Below are 20,200 nucleotides of genomic sequence, written 5' to 3'. Positions count from 1 at the left end.
GGGATGATGGGAATTTTTTGGATACTGATGAATATTACAGTTGTAAGACCTAGCAAAAGTTAGGGGGAATGGCTGCCGTGCACAGATGGACAATCGGAGCTCCGGGTCATATTTGTGGCTTGAAATCTCCTCAGTTCCTCTCAGCCTAAAATGCCTACGTTTCTGTTTTGCAGCCATATAGAGAAGATTACAACGTGGCAAGATCCTCGAAAGACCATGACCCAGCCATTGAACCACATGAGCCATCATCCTTCAGCCGCTTCCACCCCTGTATCGCAGAGATCCATGGCAATGTCGCAGCCCAACCTGGGTGAGTAACAGGATGTTCAGAAAGGGCATTGGACTCTGTGCAAACAGCAGCACAATTCCAAATAATAAAAAGCTTCCCTTTTGATGGACACTCAGTATGACAGGTGGGGGGATATTGCCTAACTTCTTGTGATTCATAAACTGATGTATTTTCCCTTCTGGGTTAAGGCCTTCATTGGGAGGCAGTGAGGGTGATATCAGAGGGCCGCCCCCCCCTTGATAGCTGTTCCTGGAAGTCTTTCTTGGTATCAGGTCATAGAAAATGTGCACACCCTCCAACAGTTTTCTGATGAAAATAGGGACAACCTATCTAATAATAATAATAATAACAACAATAATTTTAAACTATTTATACCTCACCCATCAGACTGGGTTGCCATTCTGGGCAGGTTCCAACATATAAAAAAACATAATAAAATATAAACATTAAAAAAACTTTCCTATACAGGGCTGCTCAGATGGCTCAGGGGGTCAGATAACTCCATACACTCCAACATTTCTTCAATGAAAATAGGGATGTCCTAAGGGAAAGTGGAAGGGACACAGGTGGCGCTGTGGGTTAAACCACAGAGCCTAGGACTTGCCGATCAGAAGGTCGGCAGTTCGAATCCCCGCGATGGGGTGAGCTCCCATTGCTCAGTCCCTGCTCCTGCCACCCTAGTTTGAAAGCACATCAAAGTGCAAGTAGATAAATAGGTACTGCTCCGGCGGGAAGGTAAACGGCATTTCCATGCGCTGCTCTGGTTCTCCAGAAGTGGCTTAGTCATGCTGGCCACATGACCCGAAAGCTGTATGCCGGCTCCCTCGGCCAATAAAGCGAGATGAGCACCGCAACTCCAGAGTTGGTCATGACTGGGCCTAATGGTCAGGGGCCCCTTTACCTTTAAGGGAAAGTGGGACATTCTGGGATCAAATCAGAAACCACCCTGGCTTCTGTAAATCAGAGATGTCCCTGGAAAATATGGACAATTGGGGGGTTCTTAGTTTGTGCTATGTTTTACTTTGATAGAGAAACCACATTAACTTGTGAGTTGATGGTATGCATAACCATACACAGATAACTTGGGAGTTAGTTCTTCAAGTTCACTTTGTGGATCTGCGTTTGGATTTGCAACGCCGAACCAAATGAGTGTTATTTGTGCTACGATAATCTTCCTTTCTGTTTGCTTTCTCTTGTCAACTATCTCAGCGACTTTTATCTGGAGCATAAAGGGGGAGTGTGGGATTGCTCTCTGAGTCACTGGACAGTGGCAAATGTATCATGAGAATCAAATATAAAGAATAAACCTGAGTAAACCCCCGAAGGCTAGGGGACAATTAAGTGAGTCATACCAAATGGTAATAGTGAGCTTGCTTCCGGCAATATCCTAAGGATCAGAGTGAGTAATACGTTGTTAAAAACTGAAATTAACACTCTTATTGCTTCACACCAATCATGACATAGCTGCCTATACAGAGGTTTGAATTGGCCTAATAAAACATAGTAAAAATGGTAAGACCCCAGTGGAAGAGAAAGCCCATAATTGACAGACCCTCACCCCTCAGATGCAGCTCTCGGCCTCCCTGACCAGATTGGTGTATGTACTTACTTAAGATACTTGCATACTTCTTTGCAAAGTGAATTCTTAGAATCACCTCCCATTTGAATTAGACTGATGGCACTGTGGTGTCTGCTAAAAATGAATTTTTCATAGGCCAGTTGACTGTAATAATTCTCTTGCTCATATGTAACCCTAAGCCAGACCATGATTTAGTATGAATTAGCAAACATACAGACTCCTGGAAAGAAGATTGCAGCTGCTTTTCTTTTCTTTTCTTTTCTTTTCTTTGGTGGTTTTCTTGCTGTGCTATGCTGAGTGAAGCCATGGTTTGGCTCAGTATATCATCTGAATTCAGGCTTATGGTTTATCTCTCTCCAGACAAACCACAAGCTGTAACCTAGGTGTGGCCAGGTATTTGGACCTAATGTTGGCTGCTATTGTGTTTATTCTTTAAGTTTTAACGTACTCTTTTTTTGTACACTGCCTTATGATGTTTACATGAAAAGCAGTACAGAGATTGTTTTAATAAATAACTAATACTGACGGAAGCATTAAGAGATTATGACAGAAAATCGCAATATGCTTCAGATTATGTGAGCCAAAGTTAACCAAACTAAGCAGATGAGGATGTATTCAAGTTTTTAGACAAATGCAAAGTTGTTATTTTGAATTAGTGAATATTAATACAGCACCTGAGCAGTTGAGATTGGGGAAGACTAGGCTGTAATTCACATAGGGCTCTGGTTGGTTGGTTGGTTGGTTGGTTCCATGTACAGTCCCATGCATACTCAGGTTAGACAATGCAATTACGAACTGTGATTCCAAGTGCACAGAAAGCCTGATGGAGAATGCTTCCTGAATGGTTTGCCTGTTGCATTGCAGCCTGGGCCAATGTAGTCATTGAGAATGTGAGAAGAACCTACTGGATTAGCCAATGGCCCATCTAGTTCAGCATCATGATCTCCCAGTGGTCAACCAAATGCCTATGGGAAGCCCAAAAGCAATTTCTGAGTGCAACGGCATTTCATCACATGAGCGTGCTATTTGAAAAAAGAAGTGACTTTCTCTTTATTAATCATAGCAGTTACAACCCTATTCACATTTACCCAGAGTAAGTCCAGTTGAATTCAGTTGGAGCTTGTTTGAGTAGATATGCATATAATTGCACTGCATGCTTTTCTTTCGGGAATCATAATTCTATGTAAAATCAGGATCTGAACTGGATTTATAAAACCTGGTTAAGAGGGAACCTGATTAGCATTAACCATGGTTAATACCTACATGGATGTGACTACTAAGCTAGAGATAAAGCTGACAAGGGAAGAGGAGATTCATGCTGGAGGTGGGGGACCACAGCATATATTCCCAGACATTGAAAACTGCCTTATACTGAATCAGACCATTGGTCCATTGGTCTACTCTCAGTGGTGGCGGCTCTACAGATAGGGGACACTCCCAGCTCTAGCAGGAGATGCTGGGATTGAGCCTGGGACCTTGTGTATGTAGAGCCTGTGCTCTACTGCTGAATTATGTTTTGTCTCCTAATTTGCAAATTCTGGTTTTCAGAGCACCGGTGTTTGCAGTTCAGTGGCAGTAAGACCCATTTCCCCCCAGTCATATCCCAATGCTATAAAATCTGTTTCGTTGAGTTCATGTCAGGTATTTAAGCAAGCAGATTTTTTGGAACGCTGCTTGAGCCCCGAAGCCAGTTCTCTTGTGCCAACATCCCACCAGACAACACAAGCAGAATGGAAACTGGATAAGAAGTCAAAACCACCCTTCTGGCAATAGCTGGTTCAAAACCTTTTAGTGAAAGCAGGCTACACCTCTGTCTGTTGCCCTCACATTATTCAGCACCAGAGGAATTAAAAAATTCTTTTGAAGTTGTGCCATGAACAAGGTGGGGGCCTAGTTTTTTTCCAGGTCTGTGTCCTGGCCTGCACTTCCAATTACAAACACGTGTGTCTGTGTGTTTTTCTCTTGCACTGCTTCCGATGATGAGATGGAAAGTTTGGCTCTTCCTGTACGGCGTGTTGCTTTTGCTTTATATCTCCCCTGCATCTATGTTTGCAGGGAAGCACACAAAAGTACCTGTGGAGGATCTATCAACAATAAAGCAACTAAACGGTAGTAACACTGTAGATAAGTCTTGAGGTAAAAAGTGATTGAAATTAACAGTTGTTCTGCCTGGTTTTGCTTCTCCCATTGCTTTCTAGTCCCTGACTCATGCCGTAAGTTTATGAGCTAAAGATCTCATATTCCCAGCTCAATATTTCTGAGATCTCTGCCGGTGTGTTTATCTCTTGTATTTCTTCATGATGTATTGACGTCTAGTGCTTATTATGGCAGGACCATCTTCTTAGCTGCGTGCATTTAATTTACAATCCATATTGATACTGACACTGTCTTACATTGGGTCTAGATTGATTCCTTCTCCTAATATGGTTATATGCAAAGAACAGTTTCCCAGACTACAAGAAAAAACCACCTGTGTGGTGAAAGTATTCCTTCTTAAAGAGAAAAATGGTATAAGAACACCAGAAGAGGTGGCCAGATCAGGTCAGCGGCCCATCTTGTCCAGCATCCTGTTATCGCAGTCGCCAGGCAAAGGACTATGGGAAGCCTGAGGCATACGACCTCTGACTGTGAAGGGAGAACACTGGCTGGTAGCCATTGATACTTACCCCCCCTTGAATTTGTCTCAGTCTCTTTTAAAGCCATCCAAAATGGCCGCACTCCTATGGGAGCGAATTCCATGGTTTATCTATGGAATGGTCTGTTCCTTTGAAAACGAGAACAAACTTGACAAGTCCGCAATAACTCCTTATGCAGAGAAACACAACAGCGCAGGCCTGGTGATCCCAGAAACTCTTCTCAGTAGGTTTTGCGCCAATGAAACAGTTGCAAGTACTGAAGGTCCCCACCTTCCCACCACTCTCTCCTCGGCTCCTCCTCCCCAGGGTCTTTCCCAAATAGTCACAAACTGTGTTTGCACACAACCCATCTCTGTCCTGCTCTTTTCATTTCTCTGCATGTTCTAGGAGATCTGGTGGGAGGGGAGCTGGTTGCGGCAGGAGAGTGAGACTCCTTGGCTCCTTCAGCAGCCTGCCTTATCTGTGTCTCTTGCCCCCCCCCCCCCTTCTCTCCAGCTTCCACTTCTGACTCTGATTCTGGACTGCTCTCTGCCACAGCCTCTTCCTGCTCACCAAACCCTCTGGTGCCTTCAGCTTCTGACACCTTCTCCTCCCAGTCTGCTAACTCCTCTCCCTCTGACCATTCATCATCATCCCAGCAACAATCCCCTGGCTCTGAGCCGTCTTCCCCTGGGGGTTCCCCTGGGTGCCTCCCACTGCTCCTCTGTCTCCAGCCAGTTCATGACAGAGCCTTCCAAGGGCCACGTGCTAATGCTGGATGGCGCCAGTGGTTAAAGAGGGTGGAGCCAATAGTGTAAATGTGCAATAAGCTAGTTTCTACCCACATGCACCTCTGTATCCTCCAGGACATGGGTGACGCTGTGGTCTCAACCACTGAGCCTCTTGGGCTTACTGATCTCCATGGAGAAACCTGGTCTGAACAAAGATCTTGGATTCTTATCTCATTATACATGACAAAGCCATTTTTCACCTTTTCACCCCTTGCTTTTTCCTGTAAGACCTATTGCAGTCGTTAAGAGTCGTCAACAGGCTCATCACAGCTATCTGCCAATCACCCATTCCTACCACCCTTCTGAGTAATACCCCTCCCCACCTTCTCACTATATAGAAGGGTCTGGAAACTTCTGTTTCAGTGTATCTGAAGAAGTGTGCATGCACACGAAAGCTCATACCAAGAACTGACTTAGTTGGTCTTTAAGGTGCTACTGGAAGGAATTTGTTTTGTCCAGGGGTCCTTTACCTTTACCTTTACACTGTATCATCCAAGCAGACCTTCGGAATGCAGAGCAGATTCTCTGCTGCTGAGCTATGGCCCTTCCTCTGTGTACCTCCTGGTTTCTTTTCCTAGAGGCCTTGCTGACACCAACATGTTCCCGCTAACGCTACTTTGCCTTTCCTTCCAGTTGGCAATTCCGCAAGAAAATAAGAAGAAAGTGCTCCCTCCCCCTTTCTATCCTTTCCACCCGAAAAGGAATTCCGATCTGACCTTCCTACTTGGCAGTCTGCACTGTTGGCTTGCCAGACAGGCTGTAGGCCTCTTCAATTGCTGTTGTGACGTGATTGATGGGCGGCAAGTAGAAAAGCTGGTCTGGTGTTTGAGCTGGATGCAAGGGGTAGAAGTGTCAAAGGAAAAAAGGCCCAATAAGTTGCCGTTGAGTCGAGAACCATGCCACACCGGTTCTCTGGGACAGCTTTCCATATCCAAAGTATTTTATCCTTTGGCTTCCGCCGGCAGTGTTGAACTAATGTATCGGCCACTCTTTCTCTGTCAGCCTTCTTGGCACAGCAGTGTAGAATTTTTGGCCTGGTTCTCATGTGCAAATGACAGCAGAGTGGCTCTTTGAAGTGCAGCCACTTGGAGAGAGCTCTGGTTGGTGAGCTCCCCTTTAAAAAGAAAAGAAAAGTTTTACAGTATCTTCAGGACTAGCGGCATAAGTTTCCATGGACTAGAGCCCACTGTATCAGTTGCATCAAGTGTTGCCCTCTGTTGGCAGATTGCATACACACACAGTAAGGGTGGTAACCAAAGAAGTCGTCCTATTCATGCAAGGACACCTTCTAGCACTATGGTAAGTAAAAGGTAAAGGGACCCCTGACCATTAGATCCAGTCGTGGCCAACTCTGGGGTTGCGGCGCTCATCTTGCTTTATTGGCCGAGGGAGCTGGCGTACAGCTTCCGGGTCATGTGGCCAGCATGACTAAGCTGCTTCTGGCACACCAGAGCAGTGCATGGAAATGCCGTTTACCTTCCCACCAGAGCGGTACCTATTTATCTACTTGCACTTTGACGTGCTTTCGAACTGCTAGGTTGGCAGGAGCAGGGACCGAGCAACGGGAGCTCACCCTGTCGCGGGAATTTGAACTGCCGACCTTCAGATCGGCAAGTCCTAGGCTCTGTGGTTTAACCCACAGTGCCACCCGCGTCCCATTAGCACTATGGTAAAGGTAAAGGTACCCCTGCCCGTACGGGCCAGTCGTGTCTGACTCTAGGGTTGTGCCCCCATCTCACTTAAGAGGCCGGGGGCCAGCACTGTCCGGAGACACTTCCGGGTCACGTGGCCAGCGTGACGAAGCTGCTCTGGTGAGCCGGCACCAGCGCAACACACGGAAATGCCGTTTACCTTCCCGCTATAAAGCGGTACCTATTTATCTACTTGCACTTAGGGGTGCTTTCGAACTGCTAGGTGGGCAGGAGCTGGGACCGAAGGACGGGAGCTCACCCCGCTGTGGGGATTCGAACCGCCGACCATGCGATCGGCAAGCCCTAGGCGCTGAGGTTTTACCCACAGCGCCATCCGCATCCCTAGCACTATGGTACTTCACTGCAAAATCTGCTCCAGAGAGTTGGGGGAACTCCCAGAACAGAACTGGGGGCATGTGGAGGAAGGAGAGGGAAAGGAGGTTCCATTGAGCAAGCTGAAGTCCTTGCATGAAGGACACAGCTCTGTGGATACAGCCCAAACTGTTTGTGAATGAAGATAGATAGATATACACTAGGGTTGGCATATGTTCCGAGTTTCCCAGACATAGCCGGTATTTGGCCCTTGTAAACAGCATCCGGGTGGAAATCGCTGAAATGGCCGGGGAAATCTGGACGTATGGCAGCCCATGTAGAAAGTGTAGACGGGTGAATTTCGTTTTTTTTTAAAAAAGCTCAAAACCTAATTATTATTATTATTTGAGATTTTGTGTCACTTTCTGAAATATGGCAACCCTATATACACATAACCACACACACACACGGGTATGTGGGGTAAGTGGAATCAGAAGTCCATGAAATGCAAAGGGCACCCTCTGTGACAGCTCCCTGCAGCAGTGTTTTCAAGCAACTGCGTTATGCTAGCACAAACTGCATTAAAAATGGCTGGCATTATCTTAATGAGAATCGGCGCACATGGAGCTGCTTCACACATAAATGCAATCATGACATAGATCTGCCTTCATGAAGCTGCATTTCAAGTGGCCACCCACACTGCTATTCATGTATGAGGTTTCCCCCCCAGCTAGGATTATGATTTGATGTGCTCGATTCTTGGCTGATAAATAAGAACTGAATTTGCAAAAAAAGCATTCTTATGAATGCAGACAAATGGAAATCTCTCCATTACCAGGTTTGCAGCAGCACAGCAGGAGAAGTGGAAGAAGAACGCTACTCCTGCCATCTCCTCTCTGGGAGGCAGCATGCTCACATTAGGCTGTGTGTGTGTGTGTGTGTGTGTACACGTGCACATGTGCAAGATATATGTGCTATATATTTGTGTGTGTGTGTGCATGTATGATGTGATATAGATCTTCTTCTTTTTCTTTGTTAATCACTCATAGCCAAGTAAGATTGTCTTCCATAAACACGGTTTTAACAATGAGTCCGTAAGTGACTGTGGAGGCCGATTCTGGATCCACACATCCTTCCACAGTGGGGATATTGGTTTCCGGGTGGGAGTTGATCACGGTGTGGATTTGCCAAGTGTGCCTTCCTCCTAGCATGTTTCTCCCTTTTGTCTTGAGTTTGAGTGTCTTCAAAGCCCATGGCACCTTTGGTAAAGACTGTTCTCCAACTGGAGCGCTCGCAGGCCAGTGTTTCCCAGTTGTCGGTGTTTATACTACATTTTTTAAGATTTGCCTTGAGACAGTCTTTAAACCTCTTTTGTTGACCACCAGCATTACGCTTTCCATTTTTAAGTTCGGAATAGAGTAGTTGCTTTGGAAGACGATCATCCGGCATCCGCACAACATGACCAGTCCAGCGAAGTTGATGTTGAAGAATCATTGCTTCACATAGGCACACTTTACAATTGCCTATGCTGTATTTTTCACAGCGGGTGGGAAAAAAGGAGATGCAAGGAAAACACAAGCCTCTGCTACTGCCCCTCCAAACTGCCTTGAAAGTGCCCACCTCGAGTGGAGGAGATAGGGCAGGCTTTCTCAGGCTTGGCTCCATCAATACTTTCCAAACATTCTGACTTATTTTTTTCTCTTTCTTCAAGTCACCAGGAAATCCTACAGATGAAAGCATAGTGCAAACCTCTGTTAACAACAATAAGTGGGTGAACCACACTTTCCATATCCTGCCGTGATAATATGGGATGTGACCTTCAGAGGTGGCGATTGTTCAGATCTGGGTACATTAGTCATGTGGAACTTCCAGAAATAAGGAGAATGAACTTACCTTTGCCAAAGCTGGTGTTCGCTACAACAGACCTGAGTTTTTGAGAGAGCACGCCCCAGCCTCAGCTCTATCGTAGCTTCACCTGCGCTGTGAAAGCTCTTCCGGTTTCAAGCTGTGTTTGATCACTGCAGATCCTGAAATGAACTGGCAGGTGCCAGATGGGGATTGTGATGAATAATACAGTTTTCAGGTGATGGATGTATAATTACTGAGGCACCTGAATCAACTTCTGCCCCATTTTGTAGAAAGGCTTTTCCTTTTCAAAAATGTTTTATTTTTCATTTTCACATTTTACAATATAATCCCACATCTGAGTTAGCAGATCCAATTAAAATATCCAGTCATCAATGACCCCCCCTTTCTCTGGTTAATTTTGTTACATCCTTCCCCACTGCATATTCAGTTCATATCTTATCCACTAATCATCCTTTATGTTCTATTTAAGTTATTCTCACTGCACATTTTTATATCAGTCCTGCTAGTGATTTCAGTTGTTTACAGTAATTCTCCAGATAATCAATAAATTTTCCCCATTCTATATTAAAACATCTCTCTTCTTGGTTTCTTAATCTTCTGCATATGCCATTTCTGCATATACCATCAGTTTTTGTTGCCAGTCTTCCTTAGTTGGAACTGTTTCTTTGTTCCATAAATAATTTCCTTTGTTCTTTGGGTATCTCCAAACCTAAAATTCCTAAGAAAAAAGCTTCTGGATTGTTGTTTTTTTTAAAACAAATATTATTTTCAACATTTTTTCCAGCTTAATATATATAATTGCCCAGTATGCTTTTGCTACCTTACGAGACCATTGTAGAAATGTGTTTCCTTTCACTCCGTTGATGGAAGACCAGGCTGAAAAGATGTTGCTTCACAATCAGAGGGTTGGCTTTAGACATACCTACTTTCTCAAATGTGATCCTCCAGATGTAAGTGGCAATATATGTGTGATGTTTAGTGGGTAGAGACAGCCCGAGAGAAAAAGGCCTGAGTTCAAATCCCCACTCAGCTATCTTGGACCAGTCGTCTTTTCTCTTGACCTAACCCCATCTCAGGGTGGAGACACCTTGAGCGCAGAACAAATTGCATAAATTTGAGCGCACCATACTGTAAGCATCAAGCAATTACATGAAGCCTATCCATGTCAGAACTGTCACCAGAGACAGGCCAGAACTGGTGTGCAAATGTGTACACAATTAGAAGGTTAAAACAGAGAAGGACAGACTTTAGACTTGTGGGAACTTCCTTCTTGATTACTAGAAATTCTGAAATTCACCAACAACGAACCAGGCGAGAAAAGGTCTCCCGGAGGACAGAGCCAATTATCTACCCCACTTCAGTGAGCCATACAAATACAAAATCTATAAATACAGATCTGCACCTGAAAACTCAACACAAAACACAACACAACTTAAAACACAAATCTTAAAGCCAACCATCAGAGCACCACACAGACCTGGCCAAAAGCAATATTAAAATCCATGTTTTGCAGGTGAGGGCCATAGAAGCTGACAGGTAAATGATTGGCAGAAGGCCATGACGGATAATCCTCCCCTCCTTTCAATTTTGTGTGTTAAATAATTGGGAGTAGGAAACTTTTTACTGATCTTCTTCAAATCTTCCAGAAATGTACCAGTGGATTCTTCAAAAAAACCCCTAAACTTCTACCAGCCCCTTTTGGAAGGAGGAATTGAACATTACACCACTTCTGTGGGGAACAGGTTTTTGGGTGGCACTAATTTGGCAAAGTAAGGTCTAGAGTAATTTTGGGTAGCAATTTCTAGTGTCTGCCACATTCAGGTTTGGAAGGGAATTCCTGCTTCCATCTTCCCGCTTGGCTCATTTACTTGAGTCATTTGAAGCTATGTATGCTGCATGTACCTTGATGTGGAAAATCATGTTTTCTCTTAGAAGGGCTATGTGCATTCTGTGACTCTGCAGCTGGACCTCAAGCTCTTTGGGGAGACATTTAGCATCCTGAGCACCTTGGTTTTAGAAATACATATTAAAAGCAGGCTGTTGATTAATAAGTCTGAAAAGAGAGGCATGACAGCATGTGGTCAATGCCTGGTGAAAATTTAGAAGCCAGGGTGGGAAATGGACTGAGTGGTGTTTTTTTTTTTCTGTGAGTGGGGCTCCAACACCCTCTATGTCTCCACCTTCACCATGGCTTGTGGAAGCAAAATAAGTTGTGCAGTATGAGCAGAATTATCTAGATTTCCAAAAGATGCGCATGCTCCAAAACTTAGCTTTGTTTGGCACAGAATCTAGGTCACCTTGTCTCACAATGCAGACTCTTATATAGGGTTTGCGAAGTCCAATCCAGAGAGTGCAAAAATACCATTCATAAAACTGCATGCCAGTGCCTTAGTCTCTACCCCCCTCACACATCCCACAGCTCCACCTGTGCAATGAAGACCACAATCCTTAAAAAGCTATGCTTGTTATAAGCCCGATTGAACACCCTGGAAGTTACATCTAAGTAAACGTGTAGGATTTTGCTGTCAGACCACAGTTTGCTATATGCAGGAAGCAGATGTACTGCAGAAGGGCAACTCCAAGGTGCACACTTGCACACTGATCGGATCCCTCCAGTTCTTGATGTGGCCTGCTGACCACCCGAGAAAGGTAATATGGCCGCAGTCTCTAAAAACCACCTGGTTAAAACTGTTTTGCAATTAATCCAAATGAGTGGCATTGCACCGGCATCATTTTAACAACCAAACACTGAGGATAGGAAATGGATGGTGTTTGCTGCGCTACACCTCTCTGCTGCTAATGGACGGGAGTTTTCTGCATGGTTATTATTCTCCGCCCAGAACTCCCGAGGAGAAGGTTCTCTGTGCACGTAGGACAGTGCAGTGTGTTTTTATTTAATACTTTACAGATTTTTGGACCATGGCATGCTCCAAACTGAAAAGCAGTATTTTTGCTGACCTTGTTGGAAGACTAATGCTGTTTCTGGGAAGTAAACGAAACAGGCAGTTCTTTGTTGGCAAGAGCAGAGAGAGAGAGAGAGAGAGAGAGAGAGAGAGAGGAGAGACACTCCCCCCCCCCCTCACAATGTCGTGACTAAGTCAAAAGTGTAATGTGGCTGGGTTTTGCTTCTGCAGACATGTGTTTTTCATCAGACAGCTCTGCATGACACTTGACGCTGGCCAGTTCGTAATGAACTATTCTGGGGGTGGGGTGGAGTACCTTTTCTATGGGGGCTAACCCACAACTGTACTTAGACTCTGCCGAGGCCAAAAGAATAAAAACTGCACCAGCCATTTTAACAAATGCGTCATTGACGTTTTACACCTGTGCTCATGGGTGTCTCCTCTGCCTGTAGCCTCCGCTTTGCGTATATCCAGCAAATAAATCGCCCCTTTCCATTGCCAAAGGACCATTCTTGCTAATAGTTGTTAACCCTGCTCTGTGGTAAATTTGTACATGAAACTTACAAAGAATATAGCAAGGGCCTGTGCAAGGCGTAGCTGGAAAGTAAGCGTAGCTGCGTTTCCCAGTGGACTGAAGAAAAATAATCTTGCTTCAGTTTACAGTGCAAAACAAAAACGCATATGGTCACAAATCACACGTTAATCCTGGGACTTAGAGAGGTCAAGGTTGTCTCGTGTGAAGGTGGTTGTGGCCTTGTGATCTCATTTGCGTGCCCATACTGATGGGGCTGAATGCCTTTGAATGCTCAGGTTTATCTTACTTTTCCTTCCTCCACTCCTCCATTGTCCAAGTAGGATTTGAATCCTAAAGCTGGACTTTTTGCAATAAGGAAGGTGATGAGAAAACACACTGGAAAGGGTCCGTACATTGTGCGACTCTCCCTGCGAATCAATGGGAACGAATGCCTGATAAATAGCCAATGTTGTCTGACTTCCCCACAAGCTTTGTGTAAGCAAGTCAGAACGAATGCTAAATAAATAGCTTATCTGGAAGTGGCCCAAGTGAGGTCGCTTTGCAGCTGGTGCCAAATGAGATCACTTCCCTGTTTCTTTTCCTTGCTCATGAGTCAGGGGGCCAGGAAGGTCAGAGGCAGTTAATGCTTCTGAAAACCAGTTGCTGGAAGTCACAGGAAGGAAGGAGCTCTTGTGCTTGGGTCCTGATTGCTGGTTTCCAACCGGCACCTGGTTAGCCACTGTGAGAACAGGATCCTGCACAAGATGGGCCACTGTGACTGGCCTGATCCTGCAGGATCTCCTGATGTTCTTAAAATACACTTGAAACTCATGGGGCTTTTGAGCCCCTGTAAGTCTCAAGTTGGCTTTAAAGCCATCTGTCCTGCTTCATAGCCTGCAAGAAACAAGGGCAAAAATGTGGGCAGATTTGCTGAATGCACCAGACTTAGAAAACGCAGCCTTCTTCCTGCAGTATGAGTGGTGGGTCCTGCCCTGAGGACGATTTCCACCTCGTAGCCTGCAGAAAGGCAAGGGGAGGACATTGGTCGCCAGCCAGTGAGATGCCCTCCATCATCTATTAACAATTTGCCATGCCGGCTGTGGCTCATGGGAGTTGTAGTTCAACATCTGGGGAGCACCATGTTGGATATCCCTGCAGTACACATATGGTATCACACAGAGTGTATCTGGGCCATTTCATAATAAGGCACACATCTGTGGGTTGTGTGGAAATGTGGCCCTTTTTTAAAAAAGAAGAAGAAGAAGAAGGTTGTTCTCACTGAATGAAGGCCTCAACTGCTCTCTGCTCCTTCCAGGTGGAATGATTATCAGAGGAAACACTCTGCTGTTCATTATTAGCAGCACTGCTTCAGCCAATTGCTCCTGGGGCAATGTCTGAGCTGCTGCAAAAATAGGATACCCAGTGGTAAGATAACTCACGAATGGTTGCTTTCGAGGGGTAATATTTGCATCTCGTCTGTCCTCCGAAGGTGATCGGGGTGGCTCATATCAGATAGTCTATCCAGGTTGCGGTTTAGCTTAAGAAATTGAATTGCACTGGGTGACTTCAGACCACTCTCACGTCCCACAGTTCTGTTACAGAAACCAGCCAAATATCCCACACTTTAAGCTAAATTTTAAAACCACGCCGAATCTTTCACAGTAGGCACGTAGAGAGGGATCTGCAGCTGTTATAACTGATGTCTCTGATGGCTCTGGAAATTGACCAGTCTAAACTTACCTTTTAACATGAGTGGGTGGGGAATAGTAGGATACCTAAGGAATTGCTGACATTACTGAAAAGGAATCGGTATGGCATACCAGCAGTTTGTCAAACGCACCATTCTGCTATTCATGCAGTTTCTATGCTGTAATCGCAGATGGGCAGATTTTTACCGACTGCAACCCAAAGTAAACCTTGTAGAGGCTATTTGGAAGGGAAGGCGCTCTTTGTTCAGATGGTATAGACAAGTTTCTTGGGGGAAAGTTGGCAAGAATCAGCCACAGAGCTTGTGTTGATTTTCCTTTCTTTTGCTTTGCTTCCTTTTCTTCCTTTGTTATTTGTGAAAGCCCTATAGATTCCAAGTCACTTCCTCACTCCACGTTCATTATTGTTTTACCCGCTTTGATATGTCAACTGTAAGAGAGATTAAACAGAAGCATTGAAAAGATGTCTAGCTTTCTCCAACACACTTAGTTTACCTGTCGCCTGCTAGTATGGATGCCTATGTTTCCATTCTTTGCTTGTTCTCCTTGAACCTCCTAACTCTTGCAATCTGTCCTCTGTTCTTTCTGCCTGTTCTGCTTACCGCTACCACCCACCAAGCAAGCCCATCAGCCAGGTGTCTACAAACTCAGTTGCCTGGATTGCTCAGTTGGCTAGAGCGTGGTGCTGATAACACCAAGGTTGCAAGTTCAGTCCCTGTATGGGACAGCTGCATATTCCTGCATTGCAGGGGATTGGACTTAGATGGTCCTCAAGATCTCTTCCAACTCTGAAATTCCATGATTGCATTTTGCTGAAGACACACACCCCTACTTACAAGGCTGTTGTTCTTATGTCGCGGTTGGATCTAAGAGGCAGCTGAGCATGAAAGGGGAGCATGGAGGACCTCAGAAAGAGGGGCATTCCTGAGCTCTGAGAGCAAAATATGTTCAGCTTTTTATTAAACTATTAAATCAGGAGTTCTTGGACATTGTGGATTTTTGACTTGGACATTGTTCGTCAGATTTAATTAACCACTTTGGGGGACTTTCAATTAAAAGACTGAGTCACTTAAGTTTGTGATGATTGTAACACCCCACTGAAAACTTGTCAATGACTTTTAATATGGCTTTCACAAAGCATTGGTTTTCAACATGGTTTGAAGTCGCAGTTCAGTTATGAATCCGAATAGATAGCTCGGGGCAAATCCACTGGCACTGGTCCACCAAGTTAAACCATGAAACTCGCTCCCACAGGAGGCAGCGATGGTCTCAGCAACTTGGAGGGCTTTAAAGGACAAATTCATGGAACATAAGGCTATCAATAGCTACTTGCCACGATGGCTATGCTCAGCCTCCACTGTCAAATACAGTGATGCTTCCAAACACCAGTTTCTGGAAACCACAGGAGGAGAACTGTGCTCTTGAGGTCAGATCCTGCTTGCCCTCCCAGTGGCATCTGGGTGAGAACAGGATGGGCTATTGGCCTGATCCAGGAGACCATTCTTCTGTTCCTATGTTCAGAACAATGCATGGGGAAGTGTCATTCATACAGTAGTCAGGACCTGTCAGTGTCGTTGCAAAGCTGCAGATTTTAAAACAGCTGCATTGCTTTCCAGCGTGTTTCTGGGCCAAATTCAAAGTGTTAACACTGGTGTTTAAAAGCCTAGATTAGAAGGGGGTTGTATGCTGAGGACATACCTCTTTGCCTTGGCCTGTAATTTATTTTGGACTGTTTTTGAAGCTGTAATTAATATTCTGTTGAAGGGCAGGTGCTAATAATAATAATAATAATAATAATAATAATAATAGTATACAAATAATTTTCTAAACTGTGTTTTCTCCTTAGTAATGAATCACCAGCACCAGCCGCAAATGACAGCCAGTACAACTATATCCCAGCAGAACCACCCTACCCCAAACCCTCAGGCCGCCTTATTGAACATGCCGAATGCCTTGACTTCCCAGCAGCAGCAGCAACAGAAGCTGAGGCTTCAGAGGATCCAGATGGAACGAGAGAGGATTCGCATGCGCCAGGAGGAACTCATGCGTCAGGTATTGCTATGTTTTTAGGCACACCCTGTTAGTGCTGTTGGATCTTCGGAAGATTGAAGAGGTCTGAATTCTGCAGAGTTGGGTGAACACTTGCGTTCAAATAACCATGGAGTGTCCTGGCTTGGGTGTTCACTCCTTCACACAGTGAGGGAGCATGCAGACTTCTTCCTAGCTTCTCCAAAAGGCGTATGAACAGACTCAGAGGAAGGGAGGGGGCAGGATGTATATGGGGCACTAATATTCCCATGTGCTTTGCACCTATTGGTGGCTAGCGCCCACATGACCATCATATGGACAGCCTCCCTGTGACAAAGGCTACAAATACTCCCAAGGGCTAGTTCTTAAGTCTGTTTCAGCAGTTTGCGGCCAGCTGTGGAACTGATGTCATTTTACATTTACAGATACCTTAGACTTAATGTCATTAGCAATTATACACTGCCTGGAGACTTTCTTCATCATGTACGTGTTGCACAATTTTGGACTTCACTTATGATATAAGATTTGACTTTTATAATGCCTCACTGGTGCTTCCTTTACAAGGCTTTAAGGAATTATTATTATTATTATTATTATTATTATTATTATTATTATTATTAACTAAACTTGTATATAGCCCTATACCCACAGGTCTCAGGGTGGTTCACAAGATAAAATCACAACATAAAAACACAAAATACACAATCAAAGGAAGAAAGCATTCTGAACCATTGCAAAGAATGCTTTTCACAAACTGGGGAGTATCTCCCTTTAGAAGATACTGTGTTTTGCCCCAAATATTAATCAGTTTCCCTAGATAACACAATTCACCACTTACTCCAAGGAGCAATGTGGGTAGGAATTAAATATAGTCCAGTTTTATGAAGGCAATTTCGGCACTGGGTGAAAGTTTTCTGCGTATGTTTTTCAGTGCTTTATTTTCCTGCAGTTGCGCAGGTCCATTTCTAAGAATGAACGGGTGCCATCTGTAAATACACAGTATTAGATAAGCTTGGCAGTTTCAAAGTTTTTAGCTTTGCTTACTAAATACAAGCAAAATAATAAACATAAGAATTTAGATCGCTCTCTAGGGCAAGGGTAAAGAACTACATCTACCTGCAACCTGCTAGCATGTCCAGTGTCTAACGATGATTGCAGTTGCAGTTCAGTAACATCTGGAAGGCCAAGCCAAATTATCCTAATTGGCATAGGCAAAACATTCTGGAAAATTTTTCCGATTCATTTTTTTAAAAATTGAAAACCCACATTGCTCCCTGCCCTCATAGCATACGCAGTTAAGCGAACTTGCAAACACATCACACCAATTCCCCATGGTGATCTGTCTACACTTTTTAAAAAAACCAGCTTAGGTTGCTATTCTGTGCTCATTTTCTTAGGAGCTCATCCTAATGAACTCGACAGGGTTTATTTCTGGGTAAATATGCATGGGACTGGGATGCAAAAGATCTAGAATGGGGGTGGGACTGGAATTCTCCTGCCTACAGTGTCCTTTTGCCTTTGGGATTTCTGCCTTAACCCCCTTTGGCTATTCCAGGGTAACATTTGTTTATACTGTATTTAGTAAGGCCATATCGAATTTCTTGGCAGCAAACAGAGGTATGGTTTCTATTTGTGCAGCGACACCAGTTGGCATGTCGCTTCTGGCGGGTTATTAACTCTCCGTCAGATGTACCAAGGATGCCACTGACCCTATCAGGACATATCAAAGCGTGGGCTGCAAAATCCCCCTCCCCCCTCCCCTGCATAGCCCCATCTTTTTTGCTTTTAAAATAACTAGCCCAAGATATATGTAGCTGTTTATGTCAAATCTCCCTCATCGGAAAGCTGTGTCCATTCAAAGGCCAATAATAGTAAAATGAAATATAAAAGTGGATTCCGTTTTATATTCATGGACATGAATGCAAGCTGGCGGCATTAGGTTCTTCTGTAGGCAGCTATCCCAATGGAGCAACTTTCTCAGTCTTTTGTTGTTGTTGAGAAGATAAGTGCCCCTGATCAGTTTATACTGAGTCTCTCTTACATTTTGATATAAATGTCTTCTTTGTTTATGAAATGATGCACAAGATGGCAAAAGGGATGCAGGGCATAGTCTCTAACCGGGTACCCTTCATATCAGCGTTTGAAATTCTCCAGGCGCATTTTGTTCCTGGCTTCCGGCCACTTGCGACCAAGTGAAGGTACCTGTGCACCAGGATGGCACCAGCCGTTTCCGCCATCTGGAGGAGCATGCCTGGGGATGCTTGGGTCTTGACTGTTTTCACACGCTAGCAACGCATCCTGTAGAAGTCTATCCGTTATATTTTATCTGCACAATCAGAATGAATTTCAGGAACCAAAAAGTCGTACCTTGGAAGTCGAACGGAATCTGTTCCGGGAGTCCATTTGACTTCCAAAACGTTTGGGAACCAAGGCACGGCTTCCAATTGGAAGCCGCAAAAGTCGCAACAGATGTTCGGGTTCCAAAGAACATTCACAAACCAGAACAATTGCGGTGTTCGGGAGCTGAAACGCTTGTCTTGCAAGGCATTCGAGTTCCAAGGCACGACTGTATTGAAAAATACAACTTTGGAGCCATCTGGCCCCAAAATGGCAAGTTTTGGTTGCTGTAACCATGGTTTATGGAGCATACAGCTTGCCCCAGAGAATACTGGGAACTGTTGTTTATGCCTCCCAGAGCCACAGTTTCCAGTTCACTGAACAAGCTACAATACCCAGGATGCTTTGGGGGAAGCTGTGTGCTTTAAATGCATGGCATGGAAATGACTTCGGAAGGCTTAGATTATTGGCTCGGCAAGACTGCTTCCAGTAACCCAGCATTGTCTTTCTTTGTTACTCCCTGGTCTGTGCCGCATTCAGTCGCTTGTTGGATGGAGGCCCCGCTTTTGCACCCTGAAAAAATCCTTAGCCGAGCCGTGCAAGGCAAGTCACTTGGTCTTGGGAGGACGGAGCTGTTCAAACCTTATGAGCTCTGCCATGTCGCAGTTGTGCGTGCTAATTTTAATGAGTAGCAGATTTTTTTTTTTGCCCCCGTGAGCAGCTTTAAAAAAAGAAATTGTGGTGCAATCCTTGGCCCACAGCCTTTAATCAGCAGGAACTTTTATGAACTTCCTGTCTGCAGTCTGGGCGGTACTGATGGTCGACTCAAGGTAGCAGACCCCACCCAACTGCCTGAATCCTTTACTGTTGCCTTTTCTTTTCATAGAATCATAGAATTATGCAACCCATTTAAGAGGAGGGAAAATGATGTGTGTTGGGGGGCGGGCGGGCTAGCTGCTAGGCGACTGAAAGGGGGGGGGAAGGGTTTGGGTGAAAGGGAGTGGAATTATTTCTCCTCCAGTACCGAGTCCCCAACTTGACAGCAGCTGCTGTTGCCTGGGTATTTTACGGCAGTCTTGCTCTGCAGAAATTTCCGACTCGGCAGCTGCCCTGCCTGGAGAGATACGCCCAGCAGCTCTCCGAAGCTGATGGGGTTTCTCCTTCCCCATATCCCGCTGCAGTTTTAGAAGGTTGGGACGATGTTTGATCACTAATCACTTAATTGTTAAACTATGGAATTTGTTTCCACCGAAGAGCAGTGACAGCCCCCAACTTGGATGGCATTAAAAGAGGATCACACAAATTCACAGAGGATAAGGGATGTCTGCTAGCCACAGGGGCTCTGGTCTACCTCCCCTGTCGGAGACAGTATGCCTCGCAATGCCCGCTGGCTGGGATTAACAAGTTGGTAGGGCACTGCTGTGCTCAGGTCTTGTTTGCAGGGTTGCCATAGGCATTTGGTTGGCCACTGTGAGAACAGGATATTGGGACTAGGTGGCCCGCTGACCTGACCTCTCGGGCTCTTCTTATGTGTTCAAGTAGCGTTTCCCAAACTTGGGTCTCCGC

At 44.9% G+C, this 20,200-nt stretch overlaps 1 protein-coding gene across 1 annotated transcript in view; it reads left to right on the top strand.

The window, feature by feature from the left end:
* Nucleotides 1–20,200, top strand: part of WWTR1 (WW domain containing transcription regulator 1) — an 89,868-nt gene that overhangs the window by 53,555 nt on the left and 16,113 nt on the right. The window contains exons 2-3 of the mRNA XM_081862718.1: nt 174–310; nt 16,116–16,321. Of these exons, the coding sequence (XP_081718844.1) occupies nt 174–310; nt 16,116–16,321 (343 nt within the window). The remainder of the gene's footprint in view (nt 1–173; nt 311–16,115; nt 16,322–20,200) is intronic.

This window comes from Podarcis erhardii (assembly GCF_964252035.2).
Source record: "Podarcis erhardii genome assembly, chromosome: 5".
Lineage (NCBI taxonomy): Eukaryota > Metazoa > Chordata > Lepidosauria > Squamata > Lacertidae > Podarcis > Podarcis erhardii.
Note: the sequence above shows the minus strand (reverse complement) of the source record. Positions and strands in the feature narration are given on the sequence as shown.